The following is a 23,593-nucleotide window of genomic DNA, read 5'->3' on the forward strand; positions in this document are numbered from 1 at the left end:
GTTCAGACACTTGCACGGTGTGTACTACAGAGTCCAGGTTGTGTTGCCCGTAACAAAAATGGCGCAGAAACAAGTAAACTGGGTACAGTTATGCGTTCAAACATCAGGATGCCCGGACCAAATGCCTTCAAATGACCAGCGGATGTTGTTGTTATCACTTCCGGGTGAGATTGCTCAGGCGCCATCTTGTCTTGTTCCTGAAGAAGTAGAAGCATCGAAAGGGTTGGAGAGATATTACAGAAACGGTGGCAAGAACAGTGTCCCGGAACCACAGTGGGTAAGTGGTGGAAGGGCCGTTATGCGTGGGAACTTGCCGGGCCATTCCAACTATCATGGTTTCTGTGGTGAAGGTAGCATAACTTAAAACACGTAAGCTGCGTACACTGTTTGGCGCGACCGCTGGAACCTCATTCCCTCAAAGCCGCGGTGGCGGTCTGACTTTTGGTGAATCAGAACGGCCCTCTCGGTTAAAAGAAATTGCTCCCATGAAGGAAAGCGCTCACGACCCCTTCCTCTTAACTGTGGGAGTTTCTTCTCGGGTGGGAAGGGACCGATTCTTGGGTTCCTGACCCGCCGTTAAGCACTGCGCGTGCGCACTGGGAACTCCTCGTGGGGAGGGGGATGCAATGGGGCGGAGGAGGCGGAGGGCCCGGATCTGGACCTTTTGCGCTGTGCAGCTGAGACTACGCACGCGCAGCCAAGGACACCTACGTCCTGTAAACTATAATTGGGTTCCTTAGTTTGTATTTTTCTTTTTATCCGGTGATGGACATTATCTGTTAAGCTTCACGAGGGAAAGAGGAAGTGTCTGATATTTCAGTTGTACTATCCTGTGGTGGATTACAGTGATGTGAACATCTGGGGCACTTGACAAATTTTGATTGTTGGTGGTGGTTTAATAGAAGAGCAAAATAAGCTTGGAATTTCTGATTGGACAGCAGCAAGGCACAACCGTAAAAACCAGAACACTGTAAAGATTCATTCGTTGGACTGCGTTGTAAAGTGTAGGGAAAGTAAATGTTTTTTAAGGTGTTCTTAGGACTCTATATTTAGTTTTTGTTTTACTAATAGACTTTGTTTTTTAGAACAGTTCTTGATTTACAGAAAATTAAGCAAATAGTTCAGAATTCCCATATAAACACCCCAAATTTCCGTTACGTATAGTTTATTTTGCTATTAACATACATTAGTATGATACATTCGTTGCACAATTAATGGACACATTATTATTAATGGACACAATCTTGACACATTGTTATTAACTGAAGTGTGTGTTTATTCGTATTTCCTAAATTTTAACCCAAATGTTCTTTTTCTGACCCAGAATTCCATTTAGGATACCATATGTCATGTGTCTTTAGCCTTCTCTTGGTCGTGAAACGTTCTCAGGCTTTCCTTGTTTTCAGTGACTGTTTCAGGCTGAATTGTGTACCTCCAAAATTTATACGTTGAAGTTCTAACTTCATTATCTCAGAACATGACTTTATTTTGAGATAGTGCCAAAAAGAAGTGAAATAAGTTCATTAGGGTAGGCCCCAATCCATTATGACTGGTACCTCTATAAGAAAAAGGTTAGGACACAGAAGACCATGTAAAGACAGGGAGGAGGCATTTATCTACAAACCAAGGATAGAGGCCTCAGAATGAAACTTAGCATGCTGACATTTTGATCTTAGACTTCTAACCTCCAGAACTAAGGAAATAAGTTTGTGTTATTTGAGCTACCTGGTGTGTGGTACTTTGTTACGCCATGCCTAGCAAATTAATACAGCAACCTTGACAGTTTTGAAGAGTATATATTCAGGTCAGGTATATTGTAGGATGCCCTGCTATTGAAATTTGTCTTTTTTCAGGTAAGACTCGTGTTAGGGCTTTTGGGGAGGAAGATCACAGAGGTATTGTATCAAGGACACATACTATAAAATGATTTTATCCCATTGAGATTGACCCTGATTACCTGCTTGAAGTAGTGTTTGTCAGGTTTCTACACTGTAAAGTTACTCTTCCGTATCCACTCCTCCCTTCCCTACTGTACTCATTGGGAGGAAGTCCCTTTGTACAGTTCATGCTTAAGAAGTGGAGAGTTATGTTCTCCCTCCTTTAGGGTCAAGTATCTACAGAATTTGTTAGAATTTTGCATGGGAGATTTGTCTCTTCCCTCTCATTTATTCTTCATATATTTATATCTACATGGACTCAGACATTTATGTCATAATTTGTGTTATAATTCAGTACTATTTTATTTTTTGCTCAAATTTTTTTTAAAGTTTTGGACTTTTAGGAGTTCTTTTCAGTTGTCTGGTGTGCCCCTTTGGGATGCTCTCATTCTGTCATTTCCTCTCCCTCTCCTCTCCCTCTTTTCTTCTTTCTTACTTTCTTCCTAGTACTACAAGATGCTCCAGGCTCATTTTGTATCCCCCAGTCCTAAGAATCAGCTCTTTCTCTGTGGATCCCCGATTCCTTTTGTCATAGAATGGTATTAGAAGTAAGATATGTACTGGGGTATTGTTACCTTAGGCTCTTGCTCTCATTTGTTTTTCAGATAATCACTTTCATTGGTATCTATAAACAAAATATCCAATTCTCTTGATTTGTAAAAAATACCTCTGTTAAGCTGCAAAGCATCTCAATATATATCAAAATGCTTGTCACATAAAGTAGCGAAAAAAATTTTTTACTGCATTCCAAATAATAACAAGATTAGCTTTACTGGTGCCATTTCCACCTAACGCAAGTTGAACAAATGAATTTTTATTTTGAGGCCAGTCATCTGGTGTGTTGGACTGAAAGGGCAGGGAAGAAGAGGATTATTACATTTTGTAGTTTCTAAACTTTGTATTTGATATGAGAAATATTTGACAGTATGCATCAAAGGATAGATGTGCTTTTGAAAATCTTTGATTTTGCAGCTGAGAAGGGAAGGGAGAGAGAAAGAGAGGGGGAGAGAAACATTGATCTGTTGCTTCTTGCAGGAGTCCCAACCTGGGACTGAAGCTGCAACCCAGGCATGTGCCCTGACAGGGAATCAAACCGGCAGCCTTTCAGTTTGCTGGACAACACCCATTCCACTGAGCCACACCAGTCAGGGCAGGCAAGCTTAGCAGTTTTTAAGAGTGCTATGTAATTTTGGAATTTTCTATATGAAATTGCATTCTTAAAAAGAAAAAAACTTCAAGTGATGTCTTTATTCATGCTGTATCACCTAAGTGTCTGCCTACTGCCTCCGCCCTGCGTACAGTTTGTACATCAATATATTTCAGCATATAAAAGTCTACTGGCCCTGACTGGTGTGGCTCACAGGATGGAGTGCTGTCCTGCAAACAAGAAAGGTCACTGGTTTGATTCCCAGTCTGGGCACATACCTGGGTGTGGGCCAGGTTCCCAGTTAAGGACGCGCGAGAGGCAACTGATGAATGTATCTCTGGCACATCAATGTGTCTCTCCTTTTCTTCCTCTATCCCTTCCCTATTCTCTAAAAATAAATAAATAAAATCTAAAAAAAAAAAAAAATCTACCAGCGCGGGCTGGGTTGCTCAGTTGGTTGGAGGCTCATCAGCCCATACACCAAAAGGTTATGGGTTGGATCCTCAGGGTGCATAGCTAGGTTATGGGTTCTATTCCTGGCTGGCCATGTAGAGGAGGCATCTATCTGATTTAGATTTCTCACATCAATGTTTCTCTCTTTAAAATCGATAAAAACATCCTTGGTTGAGGGTTTAAAGTCTACCATATTTTTTTGTGTGGCTGAATAGGAGTCCACTGTATAGTTCACTCTTACCTTTTGCCCTTTGGTCGAGAGTATCACTAAAAAATGTTCACTGTTACAAACACGCTGTGGGTTTTTGAATGACATGGTCTTCATCCATGGTTTAAGTCCTCGAAGTGGAATTAGTGGGTCATGATTTTGATAAAATACTATGATTCTGAATTACATTTTCTTCCCCAAAGACTAATCATTTGGTGCTGTTTACCAACATCCTCATTTGGCACTTATCCTCTGTAGCCAAATCAAGTCTCTCAACTACAGATTTACTTGAGGAATTTTATTAAGTAGCTCCTAACTTCTTCCTTGACTCTCATTACCTTTGCATGTTTTTATTCTGCTCTACTTCTCCGAGTTTCACCTCTCTTTCCATATTTTTCTCAGCTTAAGTGTATGAAACATTGTATTTGAATAGTAGCTTTCAAAAAAATCTTCAGGGGAGAAAAGCTTTGGAAAACTTAGTAAAAGTAGAAGTGGTTGGTTTTAACAGAAAGATGGCTACAAAGTAATACAAATGAAACTCTTGAAAATATACAAGTAAAAATCTCTGTAGGAAATTTTTAAATTTTTTTCTTTTTAAATAATGAAAACTTCAATATGAAGAATAGGGACAGAAAGATTTTTTCCCCCCCCCAAAGATAAAATGAACTCTGGATAAGTCTTAGCATTGCTTTCAGAGAAGAAAATGGAATTGAGTAGAAATGGGTTGGCTTGATCAGCTTTCCCCCTACTAATTGTAAACTTGAGGAAAGCTATCAAAAATGATGCTAAGACAATCTTGCTGGTAATATTAACCGCTGCTTATTGAAGCTTCCTGTGCTGAGTTTTCAGGCATTTCTCGTTTAATACTCACAATTACCCTATGAGATAGACACTTACTATGTCCTCCATTTTACAGATGAGAAAGTCAAGGATTACAGAGTAGTTTATTTGACCACATTCACACAACTAGTGAGTGGTATGGATAAGTATCATGAATCAGAACTTGTGCTCTGAAGTCTAGGTAACATGTGAGGACCAGAAAACTTAAAAGGAGAACGGAAAGAGTTGCCCATAAAAACCATTAAACATAAGTAAAAGAAACTTTGTTTAGAGGGATTTCTAGAAAAGTAAATCTATGTATTGGAAATGGTAGGGAGTCAGTACACACATTTTCACCATTCAAGTGGTTATACTAAGCACATATCTACTTACAACTGCAGTAGGCACTATATAGTGCTAGTTATAATGTCTGCATTGTATGAGTTTACAACCTACAACAGGAAAATTATGTATTGAATTCTAATATGCTATTAGAACTTTGGAAAATACCAAGCTGTTCTTAATGCCAGATTCTTGGTTCTCATAAATGTAAGTCAACAGCTTCTCTGTCATTAACCTTTAAAAGTAAACAGAAAGAAGGAGCTACAGACCATTTATTTGGTGTTTAGTGACTGCTATGTGGAGAAAGCTGACTTGTACCTTTTGAAATATAAACAGATGAGTAGATTTGTCTATTGGCTTTGAAAAGCTGTTGATTTAGTGGGAAGAAAATGGATCTATGTGAGAGACAGTCTGTTCTTTACATTCTGGTGTTAATTTTTAATCTTAGAATTCCATAGAAAAATTTAAATTAATGCATTTTATTACTTTGCTTGTACCACTCAATAATACCTGGTGGATGAGATGTTCTTTTCAAATATTTCTTTCTTTCTCGGCATATATGACAATCCCTAAATTGTTTGACAGTGTTTTGTATTGTTAATGATTTTTTCAAGTAAGTAAAAAAAGATATTTTGAAAGCAAAAATGTTGAAAAGTATTGCTTTCTCATTTCCGATGTGCCTGTTTACCTTAACCTTATAACCTTAACCTTATAATGGTAAATACTTTCTTATTATAGTTAGCGGAAGAAAAAGTTCCAAATTAATTTAGAGATGATCACATTTACATGTTACATCTTCAGAATTTATTTTTATTCTAATTTTTCATAATCTAAGAGCAAACTTACACCCCTCCCCCCCTTTTTTTTTCCAGGACATAAGTAATCTTGCTGCTATGCTTCCAAGCTGTAGTATGATTCAATCTAAATTTTAAACAGAAGGTGAACCTCTGAGGTCAGTCAATATAGCAGTTGATATTTGTTCTGGGTTTGTTGCTTTTTAATTAAAGTTATAATTGAAGTTACTTTTCAAAGGCTGTAATGAGTCATTTACCTTTTAAAGGATTTTAAAGGTATAGTTGGAAAGAAGAGTGGGGAAGAAGGGGAAGAGGAACAAAAATCAATCTGAAGAGAGAAAAAAGTATATTTGGCTGGTGTGATTCAGTGGATTGAATGCTGGCCTTCAAACCGAAAGGTTGCTGATTCCTTCCAAGGTCAGGGCAGATTGCAGCCAGGTTGCAGCCCGGCCCCTGGTTAGGGATGTACAAGAGGCAACTGATTGATGTATCTCTCATACATTGATACTTCTCTCCCTTTCTTTTTTCCTCCTTCCCCCTCTCTCTAAAAATGAAAAAAAATCTTTAAAAAAGAAAAGAGAACAAAAGAAAAAGTGTGTTTAGCTTGGAATTTGATACCCAGTTCAGTTGTTGACCTCTACTGTGGTGCTATTTAGTGCCTATTTTGCTGTATTTTAAAAGTGCCATTATAATAGACTGTGTTCATGCAACTAGAAGATAAGTACACTTGACTCATAAGTCAAGGTAGCAAAGGAATGCATCTTCTCTAATTCACAGTGTTCTTCAATTGAGAGGTCACCATCTGTCATTGATAAAATTACAAAATATTCTGAAAATGGTGCAAAGAGTGGAGTTGTAAACTCTAAAGAGCCTGAGTTATAATAGCCCATGTCCTGTCAGAGTTGGTGTCTCTCCCATGTTATCTGGCTTCTTTACTTTTTGTGATGCTGCAATAGTAAGGCTTTTGTCTTATTTTCAGAGGAAAGGGTCAGTCTAGAAGGATTTATTTAGTGAACATGTATTTAATGTCTACTTTATACTAAGCCCTGGGGTACAAAAATGAAGAAATATAATGCTGCTTTACCAGATGTGTCCTTGGTTTTTGAACAAGGTTGTATATCAGTGTTGGATAAAGTACAAAGATATTGCATGTATAGGAATTTAAAATTTTTACTATGAGGGCTTTCAAACTAGTTTATGGAAAGGTAAACTAATGTGAGACCCCCTCCTCCCCCATACTCATTATCTAGAATACTTATATATTCTCTCCCCTTATCTTTTTCGTATTAAAGGTACCTGGTCTTGTAAACTATCTACTTGCTGGATTTATTTGTTTCTTTTGATACTGTTTCTCTCATTCCTTTGTCCACTTATAGTCCCTTCACACTAGAAGTGAGATTGAAAAGCTTGATTGGATTCATTTAAACATTTTTGGTGAAAATATTTATAGTAATTCTGGGGACATAATGTATCTCATGGGGAGACACCATTACAGATTATTAAATCTGTATGATGATATTTCCACAACCGTTGAATTGTGATTTCCTATTACTTTTTTTCTAAGATAGTCTGAATCGTTTTATTATGATTGGCAATATGACAGTTTTAAAAATATTCTACTTTAAGCTTTAATTAGCTGTAATTATTTATGAGGAATGGTTTTCCTTCATTGGCTAGGACTATTTGGTTTCTTTCTTCAAGGAGTATTGGTTGAGGGAGATTAAATCACATTTTTTCTTACTATTTTCAAAGTAATTATATTTAAAGAAATTTATACTGGGGTGAAATTAGTTTTTTTTTCCCTTTTTGAGCTAAATTGATTTGATGCTTACCACCACACTCTGACATCAGTATTAACATGAAATTTTATACTTTTTTTTATTTTTTATTTTTTAATCTTTAGAAGGGAAGGGAAGGAGAGAAGGAGAGAAATATCAATGTATGGTTGCTTCTGGTGCATCCCTTGCTGGGAACTGGCCCCTGCTGGGAACTGGCCTGCAACCCAGGCATGTGCCCTGACAGGGAATCGAACCATGATCATCTGGTTCACAGGCCCACACGAAATTTTCTACTCTTGCTTGCCAGCCTAAAAATTCCAGTTGCCTCTGGCAACCTATTGACCAGAATTTTAGAGCTCTGATCACATAAATGTATCATCATGTAGTAATTTCCATGTGAGCTTTTAAAATTAACTCTCATTCTCATTTTTAACTTGTGTTTATTTTGTTGAAGGTAGAAAATCCAATATATTTTTAAAGTCAGGATGTGGGATCAAGGAGGACAGCCTTGGCAGCAATGGCCCTTGAACCAACAACAATGGATGCAGTCATTTCAGCACCAGCAGGATCCAAGTAAGGACACAAACTGAATTTGGAGGGTGGGCAAGCAAAAATATATGGAGATAAGTGGGAAATAGTCAATGTGATTAAGGGACATGGAATTGGAATTGGTTTATTGGATCATGTTATAGTTAGTATGTAATCTTTAAAACTAGTTCTTTTTTCCTAAGGAAAGTGGAGTCTTTTTTTCCCCTTTTTAAAAAAGTTTATTGAGTTTATTGAGGTAACATCGGTTAATACGTTTATAGAAGTTTCAAGTATGTATTCTATGATACATGATCGCAAAGTCTTTCTTAAATGTAATTTAAGTAAAGCATACTTCTGTTGTTAATTCTGAATCTTTCAATTCTGTGTAGATGATAGTCAGTTAATGGTATGTTAAATCATTTCTCTTTATTCAACATTTCAAGCATAGATGTAGAAAGACAGTATAGGGAGCCCTCATTTATTAGTTAGCTTTAAGTCATGGTTAGTTTTGTTTCATTGATATGACCCCTTCTACTTTCCTACCTTTATTGGCTTAATCTGAACCTATTTTTTAAATAACTACATAGTATTTTATTATAGCACTATACTGTAATTGATCTACTTTTGGGTAATTGATTGATTATAGTTTTTACTTCTAAAAATAATTCTATAATTATTCATGTGTTCAGTTATTTTCTTAGGAAAAAATTTAAGAACTAGGTTTGTTAGATAACAGTTGCATATTTGGAAAGTTTTAAATAGACATTGCCAAGTTTAACTCCATGTGGATTATGCCAATTTATGTTTCCATCAAAATGTATGAGAATATCTTTTTAATCTTTACTAAACTGAGATGTGAAAAACTATCTTATTTTACTTTATTTACTTTATTAATAATACTAGATCTTAAAATATTAAGTATAGATACTTGAGAAGGAAAGGAGGACCTTTAAATTGCTAGGGACAATGAATTTTGAGTAAAGAATGACTAATAAGTGCTTAGAAATATATTTTGACTAGAGAAGGGAGCCTTAACTGAAGAAGGGTAACTGAGGAGGAACAGGAAGTATAGGTTGCTATACTCATCCAAGGTCTTACAGGGTCCAATGTAGGCCTGAAGGGGACCTATTTGAGGAAGAATTTGTTTGTTTTTGTTTTTAAAGAGTTTTAAAAAACCTCAATAAAGTGCAAAGGATACATTTTTTATGAGTTAATAATATTAGAAATTAATTGGTTAAGAGTGTTTTTGTGGGAGTCCTTTACAGAAAGTCTCAAGTAGTTTATTTTACTTTGTACCTCAAATGTAGGTTCTTTTCTGAGTTTCCTTTTGCTGATAATATTCAGTAATATCTAAAATCTCTGGTAAGGAATTACCAAGGTGCTTGTTTTACTTAGAGGCACTGTTCTTTTAGCTCCTATATTCTGAATGCTAAATTTTGCGTTGTTAAATTTTTAGGCCAGATTGACTGGGCTGCATTGGCTCAAGCTTGGATTGCCCAAAGAGAAGCTTCAGGGCAGCAAAGCATGGTAGAACAACCACCGGGAATGATGCCAAATGGACAAGACATGTCTTCAATGGAATCTGGTCCAAACAATCATGGGAATTTTCAAGGGGATTCAAACTTTAACAGGATGTGGCAACCAGGTTTGTTGTTTATGTTTTCCAAACTAGGACTTTAAAAAAAAAAAAAGATTAAACTTAAATTGTTTAATTTGCTTATTAGTCTTGTGACTTCTTGATATTAACGCTTAAAGAATAGGCAGTTTTAATTAGATTTGACCTTGAAATTTTGTGGTTAAAATTATTCTGTACTCAGTCTGCTAGCATTGTGGCACTCAGTTGATTATTTTCTTGGTTCTTCATTCCTAGGCTGACAGGGGCTGGGAACACTGGAAACCTCACTTGGCATCTAGGGAAGAGAGCATTCTATGGTCTCTCTGTTGCATCCTCTGGCCTTTTCAGAAGCAGGACTGGCAGAGCAAAATATGTCTAGTCTCTAAAGAAAAATCGTGTCACTATGTGACAAATTAATTTGTCAAATATACTCTGCCCCTACCATCCACCCATATTTACTTCCCTTTTTTCACATAGTGAAGATCTTTCATAAGTTTTTATCTGTTTTGTTTGCTTGCTTGCTTGCTTGCTTTTTTACTTCACGGTATGATTTAGATTCCTTGATGCTAGTTCAGTTTTCCATTACTTGTGCTATTATTTTTAATGGTCACTTCAGTTTATTTATAGAGGAATCTTACATTTAAGTGTGTTGATTGGTGAAGTCATATCTCCCTTTCCCTATTAATACTTATTTTTGTTTCTCAATGTAAGAGTGGAAAACTCAGAAAGTAATTCACCAACATTTTTTAAAGTATGACAAATATTTCTATATTCATTATTATGAGAGTAGTTCATTTCTAGTTTTCTTAAAGCTATGCTAAATTTCCTCAAGTTTGACAATGTTTTAGTTCCCGTGTTCAAGTTTATAAGTAACTCATCCTAGCATTCCCACTTCCCCAAACTTCGCTCTACTGGTTTTCTTTGTGACCTTGGCAAGTGAATTATTGCTGTGTGCCTCAATTCCCCCCCCGAAATTGGCAAAAATAATACCTATTTCTCCCTACCTCACAGGGATGTTGTGAGGATAAATGTGTTCATGGAAGAAAGAAGTTATATAAAATCCTTAAGCATTATTTTTATGGTGTTGTTACTGAACAGAAATAGAAAAGTTCAACAAAAAAAATTGCTTTGGATTTTGTTACATTTATTAAAGATAATTTTGGGTATCTAGTTTTCATTTGTTTAGGATATGATTTAAGTGGAGTTAGCTCATATAAATTATTTCTTAGATTAATTCATTGCTTATTTTTAAGAAACACAAAAGGAATTTGATGAAGTCATGATGTGTATATTCATTTATTTACTGAGCTTTCTTGAGAGTTAAAAAATTTGTGTTGATTTTGTTATAACTCCCTGTTGAATGTTTTTATGCCTAAATCCTAAATAGAATGGGGAATGCATCAGCAACCCCCACATCCCCCTCCAGATCAGCCATGGATGCCACCAACACCAGGCCCAATGGACATTGTTCCTCCTTCTGAAGACAGCAACAGTCAGGACAGTGGGGAATTTGCCCCTGACAACAGGCATATTTTTAACCAGAACAATCACAACTTTGGTGGACCACCCGATAATTTTGCAGTGGGCCCAGTGAACCAGTTTGACTATCAGGTGAAAGATATTTTGTTGCTTTAATATTATAGATGTGCACATAATCCATTCTTTGGACGTTTGTCTCACCAAGAAAGAGTACCTGAGATATGTGTTTCACTTTTCAGTCTTATGCAGATAAGTGCATAATATGTCTCAGAAAAGTTACCAGTTTTTGAGTATTAAAATCATTTAGATTTTTTGTGTGTGTATGTGATTTGCTTAGGAAAGTGGTATAAAGGATCATTAGGGAAAATTTTGGATAAAATGAAGATCTGTAAGTGCAAGAGTTATGTTTTGTTTTCTGATTTATAACTTCAAAATGGTATATTTAAATGTTCAATAAAGTTTAGAAAATGCACAGTAACTGAATACATTATTTATCAATAAAATTATCGTTAAGACATGAAGAATGTAGATGATTTTCTAAATGCAGTCCCTTCTGCTGTGTAAAGTTATCCTAGTGTTGTCTTTTTTTTCCATTTTAACGTAACATGTTTGTTAATGGAATTGTACACAATTTCCTTTGGAGCATCTAATTCATTCCTAGGGACATAGAACTCTATGGAGAATAGTGTCGTCATTTTCTCAAACCACTCTGCCAGGCTCTACCCTTAAATTGTAAATGCTAGGTGTAATTTTGAAATTGTAATTATTACCTTATAAACTAAGCTATCATAATTTAAAATTTTGAAAAATAAAACTTTATTATTTTACTAATTATATGGGTAATGAACATAAATATAAACAGTAGTCACCCTGAGACAGTAATCATCTTATTCATACATGTTCAGATACTTGTTGCGTACTCATACTTGATATATGGATATGGTAGTTTTTGTGGCAGGGAGCTTTCTGCTTGTACCATATTTGCTTGGTACATCCCCTGGCTAAAAAGACAAAGAACTCTTTTAGCAACTGGCTTAGAAAAGCCTCTGAAAATGGTAAATTTAAATATATTTAATATAATGATTCATTAACTTTGATCTTTGCTTAAAATAGCTATTTCTTGCAAGATTATAGAAATAACCTAAATTCACAAGCACTGGAAAGTTGAAATTGGTTTAAAATTTTTTTCCTGTATTATCTAGTTACAGAAAAATCGACATTTTGACTTTTTGGTAGTGAAAGGATTAGTTAATAAATGGATATGGAATGAAAAAGTTCAAATATATTTTTTTCTTTGCTTCTTGAAAATAGTGTATCCTCTGGATTTTGATGGCTCTAGCATTTTTGTAGGCAGAAAATATTTTTCTTAAGAAAAGTTAGCCTGGTTTCTTGGGGTTATAGAAATATTGGTGGGTATTAGGACTGTGGAATTCTTGGATTTGCTGCACACATGGATTTCTACTGTCCCAGTTCATAACACACGTGTGTCCCAGAGTGTATATTGTATTAATGTGAAGAAAAATAAACTGCAATACTCTTTCAGCATGGGGCTGCTTTTGGTCCACCGCAAGGTGGATTTCATCCTCCTTATTGGCAACCAGGACCTCCAGGACCTCCGGCACCTCCCCAAAATCGAAGAGAAAGGCCATCATCATTCAGGGATCGGCAGCGTTCACCTATTACACTTCCTGTGAAGCAGGAGCCTCCACAAATTGGTAGCTATTTAAGTTTAGTGAACCACAGTTGGCATGATTTCTTGATCACATAAAAAGGATTTTTTATTTTCTTAAATTGTTCTAATACCTCTGATATGTTAGAAATTGATACTTTAAAACCTATTTTATAGACATAAACCTTAAAATTTCAAAGAAAAGATTTGTTTAAAATATTAAATGCTTAATTTTCTTTAAAATAAATCTTTACCTTTAAACATAGATTTGGTGATAAGATATAAATTTATCACGGCCATAGCATTTTAATCTCTATTGTTCTCACTGTTTGATTACATTATGCCAATATCTGGGCATTTTCCCCTAAAACCTACTTTTTCTCTCTGGTTTCTTTCTACTCTCAGTTCATCTGATATACTGGTGCCAGATTAATTTTCTTTTTGTTATTTCACTTTTCATAAGTATTTTATAGAAATTTTCATTAAAAAAATTATTTATTGATTTTTAGAGAGAGGAAGGGAGAGAGAAACGTCAATTTGTTGTTCAACTTAATTATGCATTCATTTATTGATTCTTGTGTGTGCTCTGACCAGGGATTGAACCCGCAACCTTGGCGTATTGTGACGACGCTCTAACCAACTGAACTATCCAGCCAGGGCGAAAATTTCATTTCTTAAGTAACATATTAGAACTAACTGATAATAATAATTTCTGATGATAAATTATATATTTATGCTACTATACATCTAGAAATCCAAATGTAGCAGTTAATGGGCCAGAACATTTAAGTCTTATCACAGAGTAGACATTTTAGGGAAACTTATTTCTTTTGTAACAATGGAATAAATTAAAAAGTATTCCAATGGAATACTGTTTAAATGAATTTTCAGTGTGAAAATGGACTTGTTTGACTCTTCTGTCTTGACATTTTAGGAAGCGGTGTAGTGTAAGTTTTGCTCTGAAATATCACTACTTACTGGCTTGGTAACCTTGAGCACATCTCTTAATCTCTTTGGGTCTCAGTTTTCTCATTTGCAAATAGATCAAGCAATGGTAGTGGTTATATATGGCTTTTTTTTTTTTTACGGTTGAGATGATGGTTTAATGTGCTTTCTAGTGCCTTGGCATATTGTAAACATTAATACAATATTTATGCTGCTATTAAAAGTATTTGAAAGAAAAGCATGATGTTTAATGGGCTGTTTTTGTTACCACTGTTTTGCTGGACAATGATAATGATAGTATTTGTTAGAAGCGCTCAAGTGGCACCAGCATTCTTTCTCTAAAGAATTTATTCACAAGTTTGTGGAAATTCAGGAATAAGGATATACATTTGATTTTTACCTAATTGACTTACAGATTTTCTTTTTCCTATGTGAAACAGATGCAGTAAAACGTAGGACTCTTCCAGCCTGGATTCGGGAAGGTCTTGAGAAAATGGAACGTGAAAAGCAAAAGAAGTTGGAGAAAGAAAGAATGGAACAACAACGTTCACAGTTGTCCAAAAAAGAAAAGAAGACTATAGAAGATACTGAAGGAGGTGATGGCCCTCGTTTACCTCAGAGAAGTAAATTTGTAAGTAGAATCCCTGGACCTGAAACTCCATTTGATATTCATATGAAAGGGTTATTGAAATGTTTTAGTCTATAGAAAAATATTAATGTTCCTGAGATTACTTTTTGCAACTATATTGGGGATTATGTTTTTATATCGGGTATGTTATTGAGCGTAGAGTAAGGAGAAAGGGGGCATTGAGTTTATGAAACATTTCATTCTGGAGAGGAATTATTCAGTGGGATGCATGATAGATTTTACCTTGACAAACATTTGTATTCTTGGTGGGTCAGGACAATGCTTCAATCACCTGAGCTATCAGGCTAGGGCAACATCTATATTCTTTTGTTTTGGTACAGTTAACTCCCTAGTGGTGTTTTCTAAAACAAAGCTAAGCTAAAATGGCACTAGAGAATAGATCTGCCTTTTTGAACATTTAAATAAATACTTATACTGTGTTCTGGCTGGTGTGGCTCAGTGGATTTCAAGCTTGCCTGCGAACCAAAGGGCCACTGGTTCAGTTCCCAGTCTAGGGCACATGCCTAGGTTGCAGGCCAGGTCCCCAGTAGGGGTCACTTGAGAGGCAACCACACACTGATGTTTCCCTCACTCTTTCTCCCTCCTTTCTTCTCTGTCTAAAAAATAAATAAATAAAATATTTAAATAAATAACTACTTATACAAGAGGATATAATAGCCTTTATAGTTTTTGACATACACACTGAAAGTAACACAAAGTTTTAAATATTTAAATCTTCATCAGTTAGATGGCAAGAGTGGCTTAGGAGTTTTTTAATTTAGCAGTAATGTGCTTCTAGCTGGTAGGATAGTCACAACACTGGCTTATATCCCACTTAGGAGATGGGTCTTCCTTCCAAGGCCATTTTCTGCTTCAAAAATAAATCTCATGGACAGCAAGGTAACTGGATTTAAAAAGACATTGATTTTGCTTAAATTCCATAAATGCCATAAATTACCTTTATTTTTACAAAGGATCATGCCAAAAATGTATTCTTTGTTCTGGGTATTACAAAATAAACTACAGACAACCACTGTTAAAGTTTACCTTAAAAATTAAAAAAATCTTTACTTGAAATAGTTAATTTCTAGAATTGGTGTTTTTTTTTTAAGGTAAAAAAATTGGAGATTATCCTCCTCCCGGATGCCTTTGGGCTTATGTTACATGAATTCTTCTCCTGGCTTACATGATGTTGCCATAGTAGTATTTAGGTGGTCACCTAACTTTTCCTTAGTAGGATTGCTAAATGTGACTTTGGAATACTTCTTTGCCTAAAGCAGAGTCCCCTCTTTAAGGTACATTGTTTGGATTACTAAAAACCTAACACTCATACAGAGTCAGGCAAACTGCTGGCTTTTCTTCCATCTGAAGTAGACCCTATGATTGTGGTTCATTTACCCAAAGTTCTCAAATCATTCATTTCAGTTGTCATATATAATGGATATTAATTAAGTCAGTCTCTGGGCATGATGTGTTTCTGGGTATTTATAAAATAAGCTCAAAATTGACTGAGGAAAAAATTAAATAGAAAAATAATTAAAATAATTGACTCTCATAAGCCATCTTATAATCTTACTCTCAGGTAGCACTTTACCAAATGAAATGTCATACAAAAATACAATTTAGAGAGAAATTTCATTTTTATATATCTGTTTATTCATAGACTTTTTAACTTGGGCTTTTAAAGTAGGATGGGCAAGATAGTGATTTTTACATTATAAGCATGAATTTGGGATACACATAATGCTACTTTTTTTAGGATAGTGATGAGGAAGATGAAGATGCTGAAAATGTTGAGGCTGCAAGCAGTGGAAAAGTCACCAGAAGTCCATCTCCAGTTCCTCAAGAAGAGCAAAGTGAACCAGAGATGACTGAAGAAGAGAAAGAGTATCAAATGGTAAAAATGTAAATTTCTTTTTTTAATTATTTTTTTGAGGTATAGTTGACATAAAACATTATATTACAGGATTTATTTTGTTTACAATTTGTTAAAACTATTGGTTGGTATCTTGAACATTTAAACTGAGAGCTTATGAAACAGTTATATTAATGTATAGATTTGCTGGGCAGTAATGTCTGCAAAATCCAGGTTAACATTTATAATGTGAAATCACAGCTTATAAAGCAGTTATTAAGCACATTTCCTAATACCAGTGTTGTAATTAAACAGTATTTTACTATATGAGACCCAAGAGAACATAGCTATTATTTTCTAAACTGTGTTTTTTAAATACTGGAAATGATTAAAAGACTTCAGATAAAATAAGTTTAGGAAGCATTGGGTGGGAACATTGTTAAACATTTCCTCATTGCATGGTTTCTCAAAGCCTTAATATCTGAAGTTTGTTTGGTCATTTTTCTGAGATTGGGAATAAAAAATGCTGCATTTCTCATAATGAAAAACAAGTGATCTCTGGGATGTATTTAACAGATGCTTATTCAGCATACTCTCATTTTAATAGATGAGTACTGTGATCTGGAGCCCAGAGAATCCAGTTCTATTTCAAGTCTGTCGTACTACTTTGTATCACAGCAATCAAGAAAAAAGGGACTTTATCTGATGAAGTTAAATAACTGGTTTTTCCTTATTTATTTCCCCTCAAATTTTACTTTTGAGCTGAGGGTTAATGTGAATTTCTGAGTTAAGAAGCTAGTGTTGAACTGCTTACTATTAATATTAAATGAAAGGATACTTCTTTCAACTTAAAACACCTGTGGAAATTTTTATTAATAGGGACTTCTAAAATGCTTCATCTCCCATGTTAGAATTCAGTATCTCTATACAAATAAGGTCACTTTTTTCCTTTAATTCATATGATTTTGAAATTTTTAAAAAAGTTTTGATATTTTAGAACAATTTTCAAGATACTCTATTCCTTGGAATGGCTGATGTGATCTCATTTCTGAAAATGTTTTATACAGTGGGTTTGCCTTTTAATTTTTTTTTGAAAATGTCAAACTGTACCAGTAACTATAGTAATAAATTAGAAACAACGTATATCTCTTAGATGTTACTGACAAAAATGCTTCTGACTGAAATTCTACTGGATGTCACAGATGAAGAAATTTATTATGTAGCCAAAGATGCCCACCGGAAAGCAACTAAAGGTATATTGTGGGTGTTCTTAGCTTTGTTTTTCTGGGGGTGCTTTGGTTTTGGTGGCTATTTTGGACTCTTTTTTTGTCATTGTTGTCCTTGTTGAAATAACTAGACGATATTTGGAATTCTCTTCTTGCATGTTTTACTCTTTGGGAAAGTTTAGATTTATAGGCACCATATTACAACTACACAAGTATTTTTGTTTTATTCAGTCTATCTGAGCACAAATTACTAATTATGCTGTTGTTCTATAAAATGTATTGTGGAAGAGTCTTGATGTTCAATTAATTTCACCTGATATTTTTTATAGATACCATGGCATTGGTGTATAACTTCTAATGCAATTTAGTTTTACTAATGAATTGAATTATGAACCTTTAGTGTTTTCACAGTTTACCACTTACAATTCTTGCAGAAGCTAGTGATTCTCCCACCCAGCCCCACATTTTTAGTAACACTTAAAAAATATACTGAAAGCAAAATTTAAATTATGGGCCATACCTCAAAAATAAAAATAACAATATGCTGTCAACATTTTTTCTAATTACAAACCAATTTCAGCTCACATCAGAATTATATTTTCAAGGCCAGACATGCTACTGGTTTAAAATGAATGTTATGTTTTTAATGTTTCTTCTCTCCCCAAGAAGCAGCAATAGTAGTAGATTTAACAATACCATAGACTCTCATGACTATGAAATCGTGGCTATTTGTGTTAACATGTTGTTCCTGTTGTTGATGTGATACAAAGCTCCTGCAAAACAGCTGGCACAGTCCAGTGCACTGGCTTCCCTCACTGGACTCGGTAAGTGTTTTCCTTACTTGTGAGAGGGCCTTAGAGGGAAAAATCATACTTACCTTGTCTCTCTACATGTTCTGTTTTGAAACTGTACTGTTCCTACTTAGTTTATAAAACCTAGGTTTTAGGGTTATATCAGTTTCTAAACGATTGCCTATTTTTTCTTTGACTGTAGCAGTCACAGTGAGATTATTATAAATGTGACATGCATAATTTATTGAGGCAAGTTATAATTTAGTCGTGATAGTATTTAAGCTCACTTTCAAGATTATTGCATACATGCCTTAGAGAAAAGCCTATCTAGTAATACTATTAAGGATCCTTATTTAGATTGTGTTACAGCAAGTCAGGTTTACCGCAGAGGAAAGGATTTATCTTATATTAGAAGAGTAATGATGTGTTCATAATTTGTTATTTGCATGATGTATTATCAGGTATATAAAAACTTGAATTTGCCTTTCCCATATCTTCATTTCAAATTAATCTTTGTGAGGATCAACAGAAATGGCTAGAACCAAATGCCCATGTGGTTTTGTTATTACTATTTAGATCATTTCAGGGTGGGGAGTAGTTTTAGCCTTGTATTATTTCTGTAGAGTCAGAATTACAGTATTCTAATTTTTTTTTTTTTTGAGAAAAAAAACTTAGCATAATACCTGGGATTTCTAAGCTTTGAACAACAAAAAAGTAAATTGTAAAACTGTTTTCAGGATCCTCATAAATTTTAAGGTAGTCAAATTGATTGTGCTTTAGTGAGGCTTTGTTACTGCCCTATTAAATGGTTTTATTGGTTAGCATGGACATTAAAACAAAGCCATTATCGTGATTCCTTTATGACAAATACATGAAATATTACAGAAAGAATAAGGTATCAATTTTCATGAAGAGGTCTATGAACTCCTTACGCATTGGAATTTATACTTCTCCCCACCCCGAATAAACATAGTCTTCCAACAAAATGCAATGAAAAAAAGAAATGAGCTTTCTTCTCAAACCTTAAAAAGTTTTTAGTGCACAGAATGATTTTTCCATATGATAGACTGGGCTTTATGCACACAGGTGGACTGGGTGGTTATGGATCAGGAGACAGTGAAGATGAAAGGAGTGACAGAGGCTCTGAGTCATCTGACACTGATGATGAGGAATTACGGCACCGAATCCGGCAAAAACAGGAAGCTTTTTGGAGAAAAGAAAAAGAACAGCAGCTGTTACATGATAAACAGATGGAAGGTACATCTTTTAGATTCACTTAATTTTTGTCCAGTTTTGTTTGTTTGTTTTTGTTTGTTTATTTTTGAACCAACTTAAAATATCAAAAGATGGAATTGAGGCCAGATTATAAATAATGTGGGATGTAACTGAAACTGAGGGGTTTTTTTGTTCATTTTCAGTCTTTATCAAATATATAAGCAAAATTAATTGTGGTATTCAAAATAGATAGTTAAGGTAAGGGAAACTTGGGAGGGATTAATTTCAGGGCCTGTAAATTAAGTATTTCAGTATATTTTAACTTCTTGTTAAAGTTCTTAAAATGAAAAAAAGACTTTTGAAATGGGATAAATATGTTTGTATTTATGGGATAAATATGTATGTTTCAAATTACTGTTGAAAAGTAATTTGTAGCTAGGATAATTAAGGATGTGTAAACTACTATAATAAGTACTGTTCTTAAGTTTATATAGCAACAGTGAAAGAATATTTATTTAGAATTTCTTTTTTGAAAATTCTTATTGGGACAGTTTGAAAGGTAATTATTAAGAGTTTGCAGCCAAAAAATTCCTACAAATTATTTAGTACCTGTAAGTTGCCTTATTGGACAACAGGGAAATTTTTTTTTCTTTTTTTTTTTTTTTAAGATTTCATTTATTTATTTTTAGAGGGGAAGGGCAGGAGAAAGAGAGGGAGAGAGATATTGATGTGTGGTTGTCTCTCATGCACCCCCCATCAGGGACTTGGCCTACAACCCAGGCATGTGCCCTGACTGGGAATTGAACCTGTGACCCTTTGGTTCACAGGTTGACGTTCATTCCACTGAATCACACCAGCTAGGGTGGAAATTTTTTTTCTTACTTGCTTCACATGTACCTCTCTATACCTTGATACTTTGTGGTTATACTTTCCAGATTAGCTAACCACATGTATCTATTAAGCTTTTGAAATATAGCTAACCCAACTTGAAATGTTCTGTAGATTTAATGTATATGCTAAATTTTAAAGACTTTATGTGAAAAAAGCTATTTTGGTATTCTGTTTAATTGATTACACATTGAAATAATTTTTTATGTTCCATAAAATTATTTTTACCTGTTTTTACTTTCTTAATGTACCTACTAGAAAATTTGGCATTGCTTATGTGGCTTGCTTTATTGTTATAGTTTGGTAGTATGGGAGTTTTTCATTGTACATTTGACTTTTCTTACTATTTTTGTTTTTTCTATTTCAGAAGAAAAACAGCAAACTGAAAGGGTTACAAAAGAGATGAACGAATTTATCCATAAAGAGCAAAATAGTTTATCATTACTAGAAGCAAGAGAAACAGATGGTGATATGGTTAATGAAAAGAAAAGAACTCCAAATGAAACTACGTCAGTTTTAGAACCAAAAAAAGATCATAAAGAAAAAGAGAAACAAGGACGAAGTAGATCAGGAAGTTCTAGTAGTGGTAGTTCCAGTAGCAATAGCAGAACTAGTAGCACTAGTAGTACTGTCTCTAGCTCTTCATACAGCTCTAGCTCAGGTAGTAGTCGCACATCTTCTCGATCTTCTTCTCCTAAAAGGAAAAAGAGACATAGTAGGAGTAGATCTCCAACAGTTAAAGGTAGACGTAGTCGGAGTAGAAGTTATTCTCGCAGAATTAAAATAGACAGCAATAGGGCTAGAATAAAGATTAGAGATAGGAGGAGATCTAATAGAAATAGCATTGAAAGAGAAAGACGGAGAAATCGGAGTCCTTCCCGAGAGAGACGTAGAAGTAGAAGTCGCTCAAGGGATAGGCGAACCAATCGATCCAGTCGCAGTAGGAGTCGAGATAGGCGTAAAATTGATGATCAACGTGGAAATCTTAGTGGGAGCAGTCATAAACATAAAGGTGAGGCTAAAGAACAAGAGAGGAAAAAAGAGAGGAGTCGAAGTGTAGATAAAGATAGGAAAAAGAAAGACAAAGAAAGAGAGCGTGAACAGGATAAAAGAAAAGAGAAACAAAAAAGGGAAGAAAAAGATTTTAAGTTTAGTGGTCAGGATGATAGGTTAAAAAGGAAACGAGAAAGTGAAAGAACATTCTCTAGGAGTGGTTCTATTTCTGTTAAAATTATTAGACATGATTCAAGACAGGATAATAAGAAAAGTACTACCAAAGATAGTAAAAAACATTCAGGCTCTGATTCTAGTGGAAGGAGCAGTTCTGAATCTCCAGGAAGTAGCAAAGAAAAGAAGGCTAAGAAGCCTAAACATAGTCGATCGCGATCCATGGAGAAATCTCAAAGGTCTGGTAAGAAGGCAAGCCGCAAACACAAGTCTAAGTCCCGATCAAGGTAGTATACTTTTTAAAGTATTTTGTCTGATTTTTAAAAATTTGACTGAATTTATTCAAAGTTGAAAGTGTCCTTTCTCTCTCTCTTTAATAAACTCAGTTTGGTACTTGATAAATGATCATAGTTTTAAGTAATTTTAGAAGTCTTATATGATATTATTTATTTAAAAATTGCATTCTTTAGTTTAAAATACATTTTTATTTTTAAATTTTGTCTTTTCCCTGTTTTTTTTTTTGCAGATCAACAACTCCTCCCCGTCGTAAACGCTGAGGAATGATGTGGCAAGAATGCCATGATGTTTAAAAAATTCCATGAGTTTTAAGGGCTTGTCTCATTATAGAGGCACATTGTGGCTGTGTAGGTGAAACCAGAATTTTCTTTTTATCTGTATATAGGTATACTTTTTCCAAATGCTGCTTCAAGTTAGGATTTCTTTGTATTACTTTTTTTTTTTTTTTTTCAAAAAATAGTGCACAGTAAGACTATAAACATGCCATTCTCTTTCAGCTGTAATGTTCTTAAAATTATTCTCGAATGTACTGTGATGTCAATAAAGCTCTTTAGTTCATTTTTGTTAACCTCTTGCACCTTAATTTTATGATTTTATTCTAAGGAACGTACTTTTATAAAAAGGCAGCTGGAACTTTGTATAACAAGTTTTAAAGGTACTTCCTCCCATTTGCCCCAAAGAAAATGGTTTTATCTCAATAGTTTGTCAAAGCTTGTAAATTGTACCCGTGGATTTTTGTCAAATTCCTACTTTAAGGGTGTGGAAGAGGGCCAGAAACAGACCTTTACTTTTTATTTGGAATCACTTGACAGCTTTCTAAACTTTTGCTATTTGGGGGATTTTCAAGTAATATATTCTCTGTGTATAAAGTATGGTTCACTCCTGTAAAATGAAATTGCTGGATTCAATTGAGCCAGTGTACCAATCAAAGTTACTTATAAGGAATGATTGTGTTTGACACTAATAGTCAGGTCTGGAAATATATTCTGCAGTTACCCACTTCTGTTATAGAAGCATATTTTAAGCACTTTGGGGGTTATTATAGAAATAAGACTCACAGTTCAATATATTTATTTACATTTTTAAAGTATAATATGACCTCAGCTCAGTGGAGGAATGCTCTTTTATGCAGGCTTGTGTCAGTTTCACAACACTGAAATGATTTGGTTTTCTCAGTTTCTTAAAATTAGGCTCAGTGAGTGGTTTAGCCATTTAAGGCAATCATAACTTATGAATAAAATGAAGGCTCCACAGGCATTTTAATGCTCAACTGCTTTCAGGGTTTGTTTTATGTGATTATTCACTTACACCACAATAGTCAGATAAATCTCTGAAAACAAATGCTTTTAAATCTTACAGAGAAAAGTGCAGGTGCAGGTCACAGAAATGTTTTAAAGTATGCCTTTTTACCAGCAATAATTCATTTAAAATAAGCCAGATTTTTGCCAAGATCAGTGTTTCCTCAAAACAAAGGTAGAAAATAGATTTGTATAGTGTGCTCTTGTACCTCTACATAAGTTCTTGAATAATTTTGAACAGCTTATGCATTTATCTAGAGGAAATAAATCAACTGTGAATAAATGCATGTTTACCAAAATGGTTGTTTTTACAGTGCATTTAGTTCTGATATTTATAAAGTTGACATTTCACAGAATAACTTTTACATAGTTTAGTATTCTATATAGTTTAGACATCAGTCACATCTGGAGACAAAGTGTGCAATATTTTTTATGTAGGTGAGCTAACATGGTATACCTAATTGTAGAATTATCCAATTAATTTGTAATAGATAAGTTGTATAACATTTTCATA

General features: G+C 34.5%; 1 protein-coding gene across 5 annotated transcripts; it reads left to right on the top strand.

Annotated features, from left to right (window-relative positions):
• The first annotated feature begins 174 nt into the window (after window positions 1-174).
• Window positions 175-22,349, top strand: PNISR (PNN interacting serine and arginine rich protein). 5 transcript variants are annotated; one of them, XM_037145476.2, is made up of 13 exons: window positions 175-277; window positions 5,779-5,858; window positions 7,933-8,051; window positions 9,463-9,651; window positions 11,009-11,232; window positions 12,644-12,815; window positions 14,155-14,345; window positions 16,102-16,239; window positions 17,351-17,450; window positions 18,194-18,247; window positions 19,301-19,471; window positions 20,685-21,771; window positions 22,011-22,349. In XM_037145476.2, the coding sequence occupies exons 3-13, from the start codon at window positions 7,964-7,966 to the stop codon at window positions 22,039-22,041; spliced, it is 2,445 nt and encodes an 814-aa protein (XP_037001371.2). In that variant the 5' UTR covers window positions 175-277; window positions 5,779-5,858; window positions 7,933-7,963; the 3' UTR covers window positions 22,042-22,349. The 5 variants fall into 5 exon arrangements, with proteins under 5 accessions (XP_037001371.2, XP_037001372.2, XP_037001373.2 ...); XM_037145477.2 differs by having other exon boundaries at window positions 7,937-8,051; XM_037145478.2 differs by lacking the exon at window positions 5,779-5,858.
• Window positions 22,350-23,593: the final 1,244 nt, after the last annotated feature.

The sequence above is a fragment of the Artibeus jamaicensis genome, unplaced genomic scaffold (genome assembly GCF_021234435.1).
Source record: "Artibeus jamaicensis isolate MK-2021 breed Jamaican fruit bat unplaced genomic scaffold, CSHL_Jam_final contig_387, whole genome shotgun sequence".
In the NCBI taxonomy this organism is placed as follows: domain Eukaryota; kingdom Metazoa; phylum Chordata; class Mammalia; order Chiroptera; family Phyllostomidae; genus Artibeus; species Artibeus jamaicensis.